Source organism: Lepidochelys olivacea, assembly GCF_965140295.1.
Source record: "Lepidochelys olivacea isolate rLepOli2 genome assembly, chromosome: 7".
Classification (NCBI taxonomy): domain Eukaryota; kingdom Metazoa; phylum Chordata; order Testudines; family Cheloniidae; genus Lepidochelys; species Lepidochelys olivacea.
In genome coordinates this window covers 30410420-30426384 of record NC_140417.1, presented here as the reverse complement: position 1 = coordinate 30426384, position 15965 = coordinate 30410420, and the positions used below count along the sequence as shown (strand labels likewise).

Sequence of the window (15965 nt, the reverse complement as noted above, 5' to 3'; positions counted from 1 at the left end):
GATGCGGGGTCCCCTCTGCCCTGGGGGGAAGCTCCCTGCTAAGCTGGAAACTGATCCCTCTACTCATCCTCTTGGCACTGGGGATTGGCAGTCCCCCAATATCTACCCAAGGAGGAGAGGCAGCCACTCCCAGATTTAAAGGGATTTGAGTTAGTATGTGTGGGGGAAGCTGGGTCTTTGGCATTGCCCCACTGCAGTCACGGTGGGCCCAGAAGAGGGTGGGTGGTGGTGGGGGTAACAGCCCAGCTGGTCATATGTGGGGTGCAGACCCATGCGTGGCCATGGTGAGGCCCTACCCATTCCCTCTGACCTAGGGTGTCTGCTATGACCACCTCCCCGCCCCGGTGAGTAGATGCTCTGGGGCTGGCCATGCAGGTGGAGGTCTGCAATTGCTCTGATCCCGGGGACCCCAATTACCAGGTGTTCTCTGGTGTATAAAGAAGGTGTTGGAGGGGAGCAGGCAGCGGGAAGGGGACCTACTGGGTGTGGGGGCTCCCTGCAGCCTCCCCCTTCCCCATTAAAGCATTTGTACCCCAGCCCCCCGCCTCAGGAGAGCAGCACAAATAAGGCGGAGGATGCGGGGGGATTCAGATAAATCCCACATCCCTGATCAACATTCTCCAGTCACCATGATCCCCCCAGCTGTCCAGGTTAGTGACAGCTCTGCAACGGCAGTGGGGGGGGGGAACGGTGGCACAGAGGGGCCTGGGGAATTGGCGCTATAGAAATGGAGGATCCCCCCGCAACTCCTAGATATGTCTGAGGAGGCGTCTCTACCCAGAGTCAAACCTGGTGCCCAGATTTTAACGTCATGGATATTTCTCCCAAGTGGGGTTGGGGCCCTGGAGTTGAATGAGCCTTGTCCCCTTCCCAGGCATTCTCAGGCCCCCAGCACAGGTCTCCTGTCAGCCACGGAGACTCCCGGGGTGGGGACAGCTGGGATTTGTAATGTCAATGCCTTCCCCAAAGCAGCAGCAGCCCGGGAGCAAATCTCAGGGCAAACTTCAGGCAGGAACAGCTGGGTGTGGGGCCAAGGTGGGACTGGGAAATCCAGGGCAGAATGGTCCTGATGGGATCAATGGGGGCAGGGAATGGAGCTGCCCCTGGGTTCTTCCTGAGTGTGTATGTGAGGGGGAATGGATGGGGATGGCACCGAGATGGAGATGGGGGGGGGGGGTAAATGCTCCTCCCCACCCCACTCCTGCTGCCCAGCCCCCATCAGAAAAGCACAATAGTAAAAAATCCTGTTTGCCCAGCCTGTGGGCAGAGCCTCCGGGGGACTGGGCAGTGCCAGCCCAGGGAGGGTGTGGGGCACCCACGCAGCCCACAGAAGGGAGCTGCCCGCATCTCCCCCAAGGCTTCGGGGAAGGAGCAGTGCAAAGTCAGTGGCCTGTGGATAGCTGGCTGCCCCTGGGGGGCGGGAGGACAGCGTAGCATTGAGGACTTCTCCTCCACAGGGGGTGGGGGCTTCTTCGGAGCATTTGCCACGTGCTGTCCACGTCCCAGGCCACTGTTGGGAGGGAGCATGTGGTGTCCAGCCTCCAGGCAGCAGGGCTCAGTCACTGGTCCTGCCCCAGTGTTGGGCGCCCACCAGGGGACACTGTCTCACGGGGGCTCACTGCTGTATAGGGCCCTGCCCAGCCTCCAGGGGGTGCCGTCTCCCAGGCACCTGGGTGCCCTGCAGGGGGCGCCGTCTCCCAGGCACGGGGTGCCCTGCAGGGGGCGCCGTCTCCCAGGCACCTGGGTGCCCTGCAGGGGGCGCTGTCTCCCAGGCGCGGGGTGCCCTGCAGGGGGCGCCGTCTCCCAGGCACCTGGGTGCCCTGCAGGGGGCGCCGTCTCCCAGGCACGGGCTGCCCTGCAGGGGGCACCGTCTCACAGGCACGGGCTGCTCTGCAGCAGGGTGGGGAGGGCACTGTGCAGGGAGGCAGCCGTCTTGCGCGAGGCCTTGAGCAGCAGGGGGCTGTCAGGGTGCTGCTCCCGCAGATGGAGCAGGTGGCCCTCCTGGCTGTCGGCCGTGCAGCCGCACTCCTCGCACACGTAGAGCTTGGCCCGCCGCTCCTTGTAGGCGTAGCGCTGCTGCACCCCATGGATCTTCTTCAGGTGCGACTCCAGGGAGCAGCGCTGCGTGAAGGCCTTGTCGCACAGGTTGCACTTGTACGGCCGCACGCCTGCAGCGGGGGCGGGGACGGACACGAAGGGTTAGCACTCCCCGCGCACATTCCCCCCCTCGTGCCTCCCTTCATCCCCAGGGACCTAGCCCCCCCGACTCCCGCCTGCACAGAGCCAGCCCCACTGCCCAGAAACCCAGTAACCCCCCCTGGTGTGTGCACACAGACAGACACAGCACCCCACAATCCCAGCCCCAAGGGCCCGTTCATTCCACCAGTGCAGAGGGTGGAGAGGGTTAAGAAATCCCCCCAGAACCCTACGGGGAGGGCTAAGGGGTGGGGCCTGTTGCCAAGGCTCACCTGTGCAGGTGCTGGGGCAGGGCTGGTGGGGAAAAGGGTCTAGGCTGCACGGGCACGGGGACGGAGCTGATGGGGACGTGTCCCAGCGGGGGTAGGGCTCTCACTTGTGGGGGGCGGGGCTGGCTGGGGCGTGTCCCAGAAGGGGCAGGGCTCTCACCTTGTGTGTGCACGGGGGCGGGGCTGGGGGAGGCAGGGCTCTCACCGGTGTGGGCGCGGGGGCAGGGCTGGTGGGGAGGTGTCCGGGCAGGGGCGGGGGCAGGGCTCTCACCGGCGCGGGGGCAGGGCTGGTGGGGAGGTGTCGGGGCGGGGGCAGGGCTCTCGCCGGTGCGGGTGCGGGCGCGGGGGCAGGGCTGGTGGGGAGGTGTCGGGGCGGGGGCAGGGCTTTCGCCGGTGCGGGCGCGGGGGCAGGGCTGGTGGGGAGGTGCCCGGGCGGGGGCAGGGCTCTCGCCGGTGCGGGCGCGGGGGCGGGGGCAGGGCTGGTGGGGAGGTGCCCGGGCGGGGGCAGGTCTCTCACCGGTGTGGGTGCGGACGTGGCGTTTGAGGTCGAAGGTGTCGTTGAAGCCCTTCCCGCAGTAGGGGCACAGGTGACGCTTGACCTCGCTGTGGCACTTGAGGTGCCGGTTGAGCATGCGCTGGTAGCTGAAGCCCTTCTGGCACACGGGGCAGGAGAACAGCTCGCCCGGCCCCTCGCCCAGCGTCACCTGCTGGGGGCGGGGATGGAGCTGTCACCCACGGATCCCAAGGAGGGGGTGCCCAGTGACAGGGCTCTGTCTCCTCCCCCAGGCCCAAGGGCACCCCCAGCAACCCCAGGAGCCCTGGGGAGGCCGTCCCAAGCACCAGAGCCTCCACTGCTCCATTCCCCTCCCCAAACCAGCCCCCACCTCCCTGGACACTCACAAACAGGGACCCCCAAACACCCCCCACAGATCCTGAGGTTCCCGTGGGCAATCAACCCTGCACAGCCCAGATTGGCCACACGGGGGCCCTATGCACCCTGAGCCTGGAAGAGCTCCCCTGCCTCTCCTGGCCCCCAATTCATACCTTCATTTTGGGCCGCAGGAACCCATTGTGCTCCCCAGCTGGGGGCCCCTCCCCGGGGAGCTGGGCAGCCGTGTAGCTTGGATCTCGCAGGGTCAGGTCCAGGGGCATCGGATACGAGGGGGCTTCAGCCACCGAGGGCTCCAAGTCCTTGCCCAGGGCACAGCCCCCCAGGCAGACTAGGAGAAAGCAGAGGGGAGGGTTATAGGGAGGGCTTTGCTCCCTAAGATCTGGGGTGAGGGGTACAGGCAGTGGAGGGTGGGAATCAGGCCCGTTCCACCAAGGCCATATGGTAGATGAGCCACCTGGGCTCCGCATGGCCCCATGAGCTTGCAAGCCCCCTCGCCCCCAGCCGGCCTCACCCATCATCCACCGGACCCACACCGCATGCAACAGGGGGGTGATGCCCCAGCAGTGGGGAGTTTCCAGGGGATTCCCCATTCCCCCGGCAGGCTCGCCACCCCACCCTCAAGCCCAGTGTTCACTGTCTTCCCTCCCCGCCCCCGGCCCCCCCAATCAGAATGGAACAAGGTGAAAGAGGCACCAGGTGGCGTCACCCGCATGGGGCAGCCATTGGCTTGTTCACACTCCCCCCCCCCCCCCGAAAGGCAGCAGCCACGGACTGGGGAGGGGGTCAGCCTGGCAGCCTGGAGAGAGTGGGGAGCCAGGCTAGGGTTATGGCAACACAGGAGGAACCCCACACCCACACCCAGTCCCCACCCCAAGAGCCAGCCAGTCCCCCAGCTGTGCAATGGATCAGAGCCAGCGCCCCCTAGAGGAGAAGGGCTCCCTTCCCCACCCAGATTGGAGCCAGTGCCCCCCAGAGGGGAACCTCCCTGTACCCCATTGCCTAGCGCTGCAGTAAACAAGCCCCTGGAACCGGTTCCCCGAGATGTTATTGAAAAGTCTGGCCCAGCCCAGCTGGTTAATTGAGTGTTTCCACCTGGGTGTCACCTGCCCCTAGGCCAGCTGGGTGGGGGGAGAACTAGTCCAGCTAGCCAGTCACCCCAGCACTCCCCTCCCACTGCAGAACAGCCTCAATAAATCTCCCCTGCCCCACAGGGTCCAGCCCCTCCAAGTTTTTTGTCCTGCAGCCCACCACCATAGCATCCCGGCACCTTCCACATGAAACCAATAGCAACACAAAGGTCCTGAGTGGACTCCATGGAGTCTCTGGCCCTTCTCCCTTTACAGGGTCAGAACCCTGCATGGGGAAGGGGGTGATCAAATTGTGAGTGTCACTGAGAGCAGAAAGGCTCCATCAAAGAGCCTAGGCTGGATCCGGTGAGGGATTTCCAGGGGCGATAGGGAAGCATTAATGCCCCTGGGCGAGGCACTGGGAAGAGCTCAGCGGGAACACCGTGTGCAGTTCTGGTCACCCGTGTTCAGGAACAAGGGATCCAAACTGCCCCAGTGCAGAGAAGGGCTCCCAGGCTGATCAGGGGAACGGAGAACTGATCTTACGAGAGGAGACTGAAAGGCTCGGCCTGTTTAGCCTGGCCTGGTGAAGGCTGAGCTGGCATCTGGTTGTGTCTATAAATATGGAAGGGAAAGGGCTACTGAAGCTAAAGGACAGTGTTGGACAAGAGCAAATGGGGATAAACTGGGAAGGAAGCAACTGAGGCTGGAGATAAGAAGGTTTCTACCCATCAGAGGTGAGATGTTCTGGAACAGCCTCCCCTTAGGAAGGGTGGAGGCAAAATAAATAATGCAAGAAGGCCACACTGGGTCAGACCAATGGTCCATCTAGCCCCGTATCCTGTCTCTGATAGCAGCCCATTCCAGATGCTTCCGAGGGAATGAACAGAACAGGGCAATTTTAAGTGATCCATCCCCTGTCATTCAGTCCCAGCTTCTGGCCGTCGGAGACTAGGGACACCAAGAGCACAGGGCTGCATCCTGACAATCTTGGCTGATAGCCATTGATGGACCCGTCCTCCAGGAACTTACCTAATTTTTTTTTGAACCCAGTTAGACTTTTGGCCTTCACAACATCCTCTGGCAAGGAGTTCCACAGGCTGACTGTACATTGTGTGAAGAAATACGGCCTTGCGTTTGTTTCAAACCTGCTGCCTGTTACTTTGTTGGGTGACCTCTGGTCCTTGTGTTATGGGAAGGGGTAAATAATTCAGGATTTTATAGACCTCTTTCACATCCCCCCCTTAGTTATCTCTTTTCTAAACTGAACAAACACCATCTTTTTAATCTCTCCTCATAGGAAAGCTGCTCCATCCCCCTCATCATTTTCATTGCTCTTCTCTGTTCCTTTTTCAATTCTAACGTCTCTTTTTTGAGTTGGGGGTGAGCAGAACGGCATGCAGGATTCAAGGTGTGGACGTCCCAGGGCTTTCTCCAGTGGGATTATGATATTTTCTGTCTTATTACTGCACCCTTTTCTAATGGGTCCTAACATTCGCGGAGCATTTTTGACTCCCACTGTCCCTTGAGCAGATGTTGTCAGGGAACTACCCGCAGTGACACCAAGGTCTTTTTCCTGAGCGGTAGCAGCTAATTTAAACCCCCCTCTTTTTGGGTGGATAGTTGGGCTTATGTTTTCCAGTGTGTGTTACTTTGCATTTACCAACGCCGAGAGCCCAACCCAGCTGAGGACGGAGCTGGATGCATTTCTGTCAGGGGGGTGGATGGCTGTGATAGCAGGGCGTGGACACAACGGCGCAGGAGGTCCCTTTTAGCTGGTGTTGGCTTTGCAGCGTTTCCTAGAGCTGATCAGACTCCGGGCTAGCCTGGTCTCTGGAGGACGGTCGCATGGCTGGGTCCTCTCCCTGGAGAACGCTTTGTCCCTAGCTCACCTTCACACTGGGTGATGGGACCTGCACGTCCCAAGGAGTGCAGCACTCACTGTGGTTTATAGATCAGATATGGGCTTTGGTGCAGCTGGGGCATGATCCCCTAATTGCTTTGAAAATTAGGGATCAAGGCTTTAAACTGACCCCAGGAGTCAGCTGGGAGCCAGTGGAGGGACTCAAGCACAGACCTGAGCTATGGCTGCTTTCTGTACTGGCTGGAGCCTGTGCATCATTCACTGAAGCTGGCCCCCGTGTGATCATCTAGTCTGACTTCCTGTAGGACCCAGGCCATAGGGCTTCCCTGCATTAATTCCTGGCTGAATTAAAGCAGATCCGGTGCTGCTGTGGAGGAGAGACAGGGATTATCTGGACCTCTGCCATGGAAAGTTCTGCATTTTCTCAAGTGGTTCTGCAGCGTTCTTCCTCGAGTGCTTGCTCATATCAATTCCAGTTAGGTGTGTACGTGCGCTGTGTGCACGGCTGTCGGAAATGTTTCCCTAGCAGCTACCCGTCGGGCCGGCTGTGGAGCCCCCTGGAGTGGCACCGGTACAGAGCTCTATATACCACCCTGCCAGCCGGACCCCCTTCAGCTTCTTCTTACCGCCAGTGACGGTTGTTGGAACAGCGGTCTCTTGCTCGCAGGTGTCCCACAAATCCCTAGCTCTTTGTGTATAGTTACCCATTGTTAGTTAAGTGTTTCTCTTCTAGTTGTTAATTGTAGTCTTTAACGGCTGGGGGGGTTTCCCCTTCACCAAGTGCCCTGCGGGGCCCTGGGGCATGCCGTCCCAGGGCGTCAAACCCTGGAGCTCCTGCGCCAAGCCTATGCCCACGGGCGACTCCCACGACTCCTGTCTCCGGTGTCTGGGAGCAGCCCATCAGGTAGACAAGTGGAAGATCTGCAAGGCCTTCAAGCCTCACACCAGAAAAGAGAGGGATATTCAATTGAAACAACTGCTCATGGAGTCAGCCCTCCGGTCGCAGCAGGACCCAGCCCCACGCGCTTCGGTGCGGAGCGCTCCTCCGAACGGCACCGAAAAAGGACTCGGCCTGCCTAGCCAGGGGCCAGAGTTGCCGGCAAGAAGGAACTGAAGGGGGGCTGGGCTGGCAGGGTGGTATATAGAGCACCACTCCAGGGGGCTCCACAGCCGGCCCGACGGGTAGCTGCTAGGGAAAAGTTTCCGACAGCCATGCACACATCACTCGCACACACCTAACTGGAATAGACATGAGCAGCACAGCTGGAAGAGCAAGAGTTACAAAAAGGGTGAGTAACCGTTTTTTCCCCCCACCAGCTCGCTGCACAATGGCCTGAAATTCTGACCCCTCTGCTAAAGTTGCTAGAAGCGGGGGCTATTCCTGGAGGCTTTTGCAGGGGGATCATTTATAAAGCCAGAGCTCTTCCTTCAACTTTTGTCTGCCACTGAACAATTACATCCTAATATGTATGCCCCTGGGGGCCAGGATTGTACAGCGCCAAGCACAACAGGGCCCAAATAGCCATCAGAGGACAGCAAAGCACATGTGTGGTCAGACATAGAAATATGGGGCTGACCTCGTGGCATCACCTAGTCCATCAGCCCCTGCTGAGGCAGGACCAAGGAAACCCCAACCATCTCTGACAGGTGTTTGTCCAACCTGGTCTTAAACCCCCCTCCCCCCCAAGGACAGTGCTGCTCCAACCTGCCTTGGGAGCCTGTTTGCAGGATCAGGGCCTGTGTGCACGTAAACAGATTCCAAAGGGAGAAGGAACCGCTGGGATCACCTAGTCTGACCTCCTGTGTAGCATAGGGAAGCCCTAGGACCTGTGTGAAAGCCAGGCTGAACCAGAGTAGATCTTCTAGAAAGCCAGCCAGTCTTGGTTTAAAAATGGCCAGTGATGGAGAATCTTTGGTCTGTTGTTCCAATGGTTAATTACCCTCATGGGTACCAATTTGCTCCTTATTTCCCGTCTGAATTTGTCCAATGTCAGTTTCCAGCCATTGGATCTTGTTAGACCATTGCTAGATTGAGGAAACCCTTATCAAATATTTCCTCTCCCCTCCACCCCCGGTAGGTAGTTAGACTGGGATCAAGTCATCCCTTAACCTTTGCTGTGTTGAGCTAAATAGACAAAGCTCCTGGAGTCTCTCACTATGAGGCATGTTTTCCAAATTTTTAATCATTCTGGTGGCTCTTCTCTGAGCCCTCTCCAATTTATCAGCATCCTTCTTGCATTGTGGCCACCAGAATGGGACACAGGATTCCAGCAGTGGTCACACCAGTGCCACATACAGAGGTAACAGAACCTCCCTAATCGTACGTGAGTTTCCCTTGTTTATACAGCCAGGGGTTGCATTAGCCTTGCACTGAGAGCTCATGTTCAGCTGATTAGCCACCAGGACACCCCTCTCCCAAACCTTTCTCAGAGTCACTGGTCCCCAGCATAGAGTCCCCTCTCCTGTAAGTATGGCTGCAGTCTTGGTTCCTCACTGTATAGGTTTATATTTGGCTCAGCTGAAATGCATATTGTTTACGAAGTGATCCAGATAGCTCTGTAGCAGTGACTTATCCTCTTCATTATTCCCCGCTCCCCACTCTCCGTCTGTCTGCGCAAGCGTCATTAGTAATGATTTTTTGTTTTCTTTGAGGTCCTTGATAAATGTCAGAAAGCACAGTACCAAGAACCAATCCTAGTGGGACCCCACTAGAAACACCTCTTCAATGCTGAGTCCCTGTTTAGTTACATTTCGGGACCTATTAGCTGACCCACTGTCAATCCATTTCAGGGGCCATATTGATCTGGGATCATTCTAGTTTGTTTTAACCTCACAATAGCATGTGACAACCAAACAAATGCTTTACTGAAATCTACATCTATTACATCACCCCTATGCCTTTATCAACCAAACTTGTAATCCCACCAAAAGAGATATCAAGTTAATTTGACAGGATCGGGTTTGCCATAAACCCAGGTTGACTGGCATTCATTCTCTCCTGCATCAGTCACTCCCTTATCTTGCCCAGGAATGACATCAGGCTGACAGGCTTATAACTGCCTAGGTTGTAGAATATTGACTCTGGGAGAGCAGTGCTGTGTAGCGGGTAAGAGCGGGCAGGGCTAGGAGTCAGGACTCCTGGGTCATCTGTGCTATCTCTACCTCGTGGTTCCTTGCCCTGAGAAAGGAGGGCAGGGGTAAGGATCTAGTGCTGCTCACACGGTAAGGGTGAGGAGAGGGGATCAGCCCCTACCTTGCTGTGACTTGGAATGGAGCAGCCAGCGCTTAAGACAAAGGGGAGAGCCAGGAATACAGGCTGCAGGGGGCAGACAACACTGCTGTCCCCCAGGGAATTCCCCAGGAACTGATGCTAGGATCCACCTTCCCCCCCCCCCCAACATTGGAGCATGGGCCAGGAGCACTGGGTCAGAGATAGGATGCACATGGCCCCCAGAGCCTGTGACATGTAGGGGCCTCCCTGGCCCTGGCTTACTTGCAGACCCTGGTAGCCATCTGATCTCTCCCACAAACAATGAGAGACAGCCCCTGCTCCCAAGAGCTCATAGTGTAAACAGCCAAAGGATGGGAGGGGAAACAAAGGCCCAGAGAGGAAACTTTGCCCAGGGTCAGTGGCAGAGCTGGGAATAGAACCCAGGTGTCCTTAGTCCCAGTGTCCGATCAGCTGATCCCGCGTGCAGAGACAGCTTCCAGGAGCAGCACTTCCCCCTACACCTGCTGTGCTAATGGGATCACTGGCACCCACACTTCTGATGCCCTCCCTTGAGCCTCCCAATCATATCATGGCCTGATTTAGTCATGCCAGAATTCATAGAGGGAAAGGCGGGACCAGGATTCAGCCCTCCCTCCACTCCCAGAGCTGGGATAGAACCCAGGAGTCCTGGCGCCCAGCCCCCTCTGCAAGTGTCTAACCTGCACTGGTTGATATTTAAGCCATTGGCTCCAAGGGGTGGTGCCAATTTGAAGGGACACCCCAGAGTAGGGCTGAAAGGCTTATCTGATCAGAGGGGTCAGCAAAGCCTGACCCGTCAGGGGGATGAGACAGGGTTAAAGGGAATCGGGACCAGCCAATCAGTGAGTTAGTAATCTGTCTAGGGAGAAGTGGATACAGCTGGGACCCAGGACTCCTGGGTTCTATGCCAGCTCTGCCAGAAAGGGTCAATTTCTTTCCCCTCATTGGCTCTCCGTTTTCCCTCAGATCTCACATTGGCCCTGAGGACCAGGCAGGGCAGGGGGTGTCTAACTGAAATCAGGCCCTTTGGATTAGTTAATGACCCAGATGGACGCCAGGTTCTGCCAGGAATCAGCAGGTTGGAATCCACAGACAGCTACTCATAGAGCATCTGGGTATTAATTACCAGCTAATTACAGACTCCAGGGCCAGGCACTCCCAGGTGGGGTGCTAATGCACACTCCCTGCGTGCTGCAGGGTGGGTCATGAGCCAGGTACTCAGTGTCCCGTTGATTTCATTGGGGGTCCTTGCTCACCAGCCCTGATTCCCCTCCCACCATCAGATTTACAGGTCCCCTTGCTCTGATCATCTCCTGCAGCCCTCATGGCCTCTATCCCCAGTTCTGGGAGAGGAGTGGGGTCTAGTGGTTTGAGCCCATTGCCTATTGCCCACCAGGGGGCAAAAGTGACAGAAGTGATATAGAGATCAGTCTCCTCTCCCCCCATTGAGGAGTTGGGGGAGCTCCCTGCTGGAGGGAGCTCTCCCTGCCACCAATCTGGGGGGACACCCAAATTCAAAGGGGTGCTCAGGTGGCACCAGCAGGGGAAGGATCTGACCTGGACCCAACCAAAAATAAGTGACATCCAAGTTTACAGTCAAGCGCTTATGGCACCAGACTGGGTTCTAGCCCCAGCCCTGACCTGCTGCCAGACATGTGGCAAATCCCTTAATCTACCCCAACAGCCATAGATTTAAAGGGACCTTTAGACCCTCTAGTCACCCCTGCACTGAGCTCAGTTACTTGTGTTTGACGAAAGCATGTTCCCAAAAGGCATCCAGGCTTCTCCAAGAGATGGAGATGCCACCACTTGCCTTGGCCATTTGTTCCAATGTTAATCACTCTCACACTTAAACACCTGGGGCCTCCTTTCTCACTTGAAGGTGTTTGGCTTTAACCCACACATGGGTTCTTGTTCTGCCTCTCACAGCTAGATTAAAGACTTTTCAGTACACTGTTTGCTCTTAGACACTGTCATCAAGTTACCGCTCAAGGTTCTTTTTGAGAAGTTAAATCAGATTGCCTTCCAGCGAGAGGCTTGAGCTCATGTTCTCCAGCCTTTGAGTTTAAGGTTGGTCTGGATTCTAGACAGGTTGAACAGGTAGAATAGGCCCAAGCTAGGATTTCTTTGCTTGCATGGGATTCTTTTTTTAAAAAAGAAAAAAACCCCATTCAATTAAACTTTGAGACCATTCAATTAAACTGGTTTCTAAAGCTCCATTCACTGGAGCATTCAGACCCAGCACCCTGCACTCACAGATCAAAGATATTTCACTAGCCTCCAGAAGAAAAAACACTCTCCCAGTACCTGTCTAGCCCACCATCACAGAGGTACCTGGGTGCCTCACTGTCTAGAATCTCTCCCACACACACACCTTGAGTGCTATCACCCCCATTTTACAGATGGGGAAACAGAGGCACAGAGAAGCTAAGTGACTTGCCCAATGTCACAGGGGAAGTCTGTGGCATTGCAAGGAATTGAACCCAGGTTTCCCAAGTCCTAGGCTAGTGCCCTAACCACAGCACCAGCCTTGCTCTTTAAAATATACTAGCTGGCAAAACATCTCTTAGAATTAAAGCTATGGCAGGGCTTCCTAGTGGCTTGAGCAGAGTAAACCCAGGAGTCCTGACTTCTAGTCTCATTCCCAGCTCTGTGAAGGAAGTGGAGTCTAGGGTTAGGAAGGGGGGCTGGAAGTCCAGACCCCTGGATTCTATTCTCAGCTCAAAGGGGGGAGTGGGGTCCAGTGGTTAGATGGAGTCAGGACTCTGGGATCCTTCCCAAGAAGGGTGACAGTACAATTGGTTCTGGTGTTCCTGACTTGGCAGTTGTAGCACTCCCGGGCCCTGCCCCCCTCACAGCTGGGAGCCAGCATCCCCACACACCTCCCAGCCCCTCAGCTAACAAACAAGCCAATCCCAAGAGGGAGTTTAAACATTAAAAGCCACTTCCCAATCATGGCCGCTGGAGTTCTGCATAACTGCGCTTCCCCCACTGCCCCAGCAGGCACCGCACGGGGGCTCCCCGGGCTGAATGGCCAGGAGAGGAAATGGGAGCCTGGCCTGGCAAAGAGTCCCAGGGGAAGAGCAGTGCCCAGAAAATGCTGATTGGAAACCCTCGTGGGTCCCTATTGGGATCCTGGCTCCAGGCCCTAGACACACGCACAGGCTGCCATCAGCAGATCAGTTAAGGAAATGAGCTGGGTCCAAAGGTCACACTCCTGGAATCCGACTCCCGGCACCAAGAAACCGTTGCGGGCTGTTCCGTGCAGAGAGGGAGCACGAATCATCGGCCCCCACATTCCAGCCGGCCTGGAGCTGTATGTCAGGGAACTGCCATTACTTTGTGTGGCAAGCCCCACTCCCACCAGGCCAAGCCACTTCACCTGGTTCCCCAGCGCTGCTGTCCCCCAGCCTCCTGTGCTGAGCTTTGAACAGGTGACTGACTTGCCACTCCAGCAGCCGGCACGGTTGTATGCTATCCACAAGCACGAATGGCAATATTTCAAAGAGCTCTAATCTCCAGCAAGGAAGGCTGGTCTAGCGGTTAGGGCTCTTGCCTCGGGAGACGAGTTAAATTCCCTCTCCGCCACAGAACCCCCCCCTTCTCCCTTAGGACCTTGGCAAGTCACTTAGCCTCTCTGTGCTTCACTTTCCCTTTCTGAGCAATGGGCATGATTGCCCTGTCCTGTCTCCCTTGAGGGCTGTGAGGTGCTCAGATTGCAGGTGCTGGGGGCAGATAAGTATCTGCACAGATCTAGCATCCTTCCTCCAATCAGACTCACCTGGTACATAGATCTCTCCTCTCTCTTCATCAGGCAATTCACTCCAGTTCCTCTTGCCCACAGACACACGGGATTTTTTCACTAAGAAAGCCCGAGGCATCTCCGAGATCAATTAAATTGCCTGGGATTCTTAAACAGATCAATAAATAAATACCAAGGCGTCTGCCTCTTAGCATAAAAACAGGGACAAACTTTCACCCAACTTGGGAAGGGGTTTTTCCTTTCAAATAAAATAAAATAAAACAATAAGTCAGCAGCCAGAGGGATTTCCAGGGAGCAGGTGACGTTGCAAGGAGAGCAGCGAACAAAAGTTTCCTCAACGTTCTAGGATGGAAGCTTACAACAAGCCAGGCCCGCAGCGCCCGGGGGATGGACCGCTGGGTCCTGGTCGGTTTCACCCAGCGCCGTTCTCCGCGCGCAGCCTGCGCTCCGCTCAGTCTCAGCCTCCCAGGAGGTACAGCCGCTGAAGTGGCGGGGGAAGCGACCGGGGCGGGCTACGGAGCGGGCAGGCTCCCCGGGTTCTCCGCTAACCGCTCCCCTGCCGGGAGAGCCAGGACTTTTGCGGGCTCCGATCCGGAGGGACGGATCGGATCGGGAAGGGGAAAGAACTGTACCTGCGCTGAGCTCATTAGCGAGTTTGTTTTTGAAGGAGGGGGTGGGGATGGCGCATGCGTTTGGAAATAACGGTGTCACCCACCTGTACGCTACCTGCCCGACCGGTTCCCTGCCAGGAGGAGATTGTGTGTCACCCACTGCTGGGGGCGCCCCCCCCTTTGTTTTCTTGATGCTTCAGCGTGTCCGAAGTGGGAGCCGCTTGGGGCGGGGGCTTGACCAGGGGCGTGAACACACACTCCTGGAGGGAGTGCAGCGGGAGGCAGAGCAGAGAGGAGGAGGTGCAGTGAACACGCTGTGGTCCTGAGTGCCGATCAGTCCAACCCAGGTTGACCCGAACAGCTGGACCTTGATGCCATTGAATTTAACACCAGGAAAGGTATTTTCTTGGTCCAGGTCCGTGATTGGCCATAAGGACCTGGCCACACTCCAGGTGTTTTAAACCAGTGTCGCTCCTCCCCTCTCCCGCCCCCCCGTCCCAGTGTATCACACACACACACCCCCATGCGCACAACACTGGACTGGTGTGAACAGCAACTTACACTGCATTGGCCTGGTGGTGGAGGTACGGCACCAGAATTCATAGTGAGTCGCACTAGTGTGACCCTCTAGTGTGCATGTGCCAAGGTGGTTTGCATGAGTGTGATCTGGTGCAAAAAACACCTGCACTAATGCACCCACGTATGCACTCACTCTGAGATTTTCCATCAACTAACAGGCCAGATCTCACTGGGCGGTCCCCAGGACCCCAAGCCTAACTCTCAGTGGCTGGCACAGGGTTCTGCCCATGCCTAGGAGATGGCAGAATCAAGGAGGAGGCCTGGTTTCATGGCTGCCCGACCAGGGACACCTTGCACCTGATCACTAGCGGCACCGAGCTCCCATAACCCCACCTTGCTCTCCTCTCATTTAGGCATGGAAATAAGCTGCTGAGATCTCTCCACAGGGCTCCGCGTCCCCGTCTCTTACGACAATCCCCCCAAAATGAGACCTGGCTGGTGGTACGGATCCCTGTGCAAAATCCACCCCCTCAATTGTGGGGCACTGAAGCCCTGGGAATCAGGCCTCAGATGTCTCAGGGTTCCTGCAGCCAACAATAGATGTTAGTCCCAAGAGCCCCAGGGGAAGGGGTGGGAAAGAGAAGCTGCGCTGTTTATTCCGGGGTGCAGCTCAGCTCCATCTGGAGGCGTCTGCTCCTGTTTCAAGGGACAAGTCAGCGGGGTGGTGCAGGTTGCGTTGGAGGGGAATGTCAGCACGGTGTGGGTTCGCTGGCTGGACGTTAGCCAGGCTGCACTTAGCCAGGCCGGAAAAGCAACTTGGCAGGAAACTTTTAGACTGGAAGGACTGGAAGGGGGGTCATCCAGGCCAGCCCCCTGCCTTCATGGCAAGACTAAGAATGAATGAATTCCCTCACTGAGACACACGCGTCGGGAGGGCGTCTGCAAAGGTCCATGGAGCAAATTTTAATGCGCAGGATGTTGAGAGTTCAGAGCCCATACACTACCCCAGCAGTTCTCTCCCTCCCGCATGGAAATAGAAGCAGGCACATCCCAGGTCTCCAAAGCCCTGAGTCTGAACGTGTAGGGGGGAGTTTTGAGGGAAGGGTGTGAAGGGAGGAGTGTTTTGCGGGGGAATATATGGGACTGGGGGATGAGATGTTCTGGAGTGAGTGGCTGGGGTAAGCAAGGGATTGTGGGGGAAGTTGGGGTGGCATTTTGAGAGGCTTTGGGGGAGAGTTAGAGGAGGGAAGGCTGGGAGTCTGGGCTTCCGGGCTCTATCCCTGGTTCTGGGAAGAGAGTGGGTCCCCGTGGTAGAACAGAGGGGACTGAGGCTCGGGACCCCGGGTTCTATTCCTTGCCCTAACAGGGAGTGGGGTTAATTGGGCTAGAACAGGGGGGCTGGGAGCCAGGACCCCTGGGTTCTGTTCCCAGCTCCCAGAGGAGAGTGGGAGAAGCAGGAGGTAGTGAAAAGCTTCAGCCATGCTCCACCCATCATAGCACTTAAACCCATGTAGCCCCTCCTAACCACAGGATT

General features: G+C 56.8%; 1 protein-coding gene across 1 annotated transcript; it reads right to left on the bottom strand.

Moving 5' to 3' along the window:
- Nucleotides 1-1872: 1872 nt before the first annotated feature.
- On the bottom strand, nucleotides 1873-14037 carry OVOL1 (ovo like transcriptional repressor 1; the record flags this gene model as incomplete). The annotated part of the gene is made up of 5 exons (XM_084634899.1): nucleotides 14017-14037; nucleotides 13320-13448; nucleotides 3510-3685; nucleotides 2983-3169; nucleotides 1873-2168 (listed from the first exon to the last, which is right to left on the bottom strand). The coding sequence occupies exons 2-5, from the start codon at nucleotides 13417-13419 to the stop codon at nucleotides 1873-1875; spliced, it is 759 nt and encodes a 252-aa protein (XP_084491025.1). The 5' UTR covers nucleotides 13420-13448; nucleotides 14017-14037.
- Nucleotides 14038-15965: the final 1928 nt, after the last annotated feature.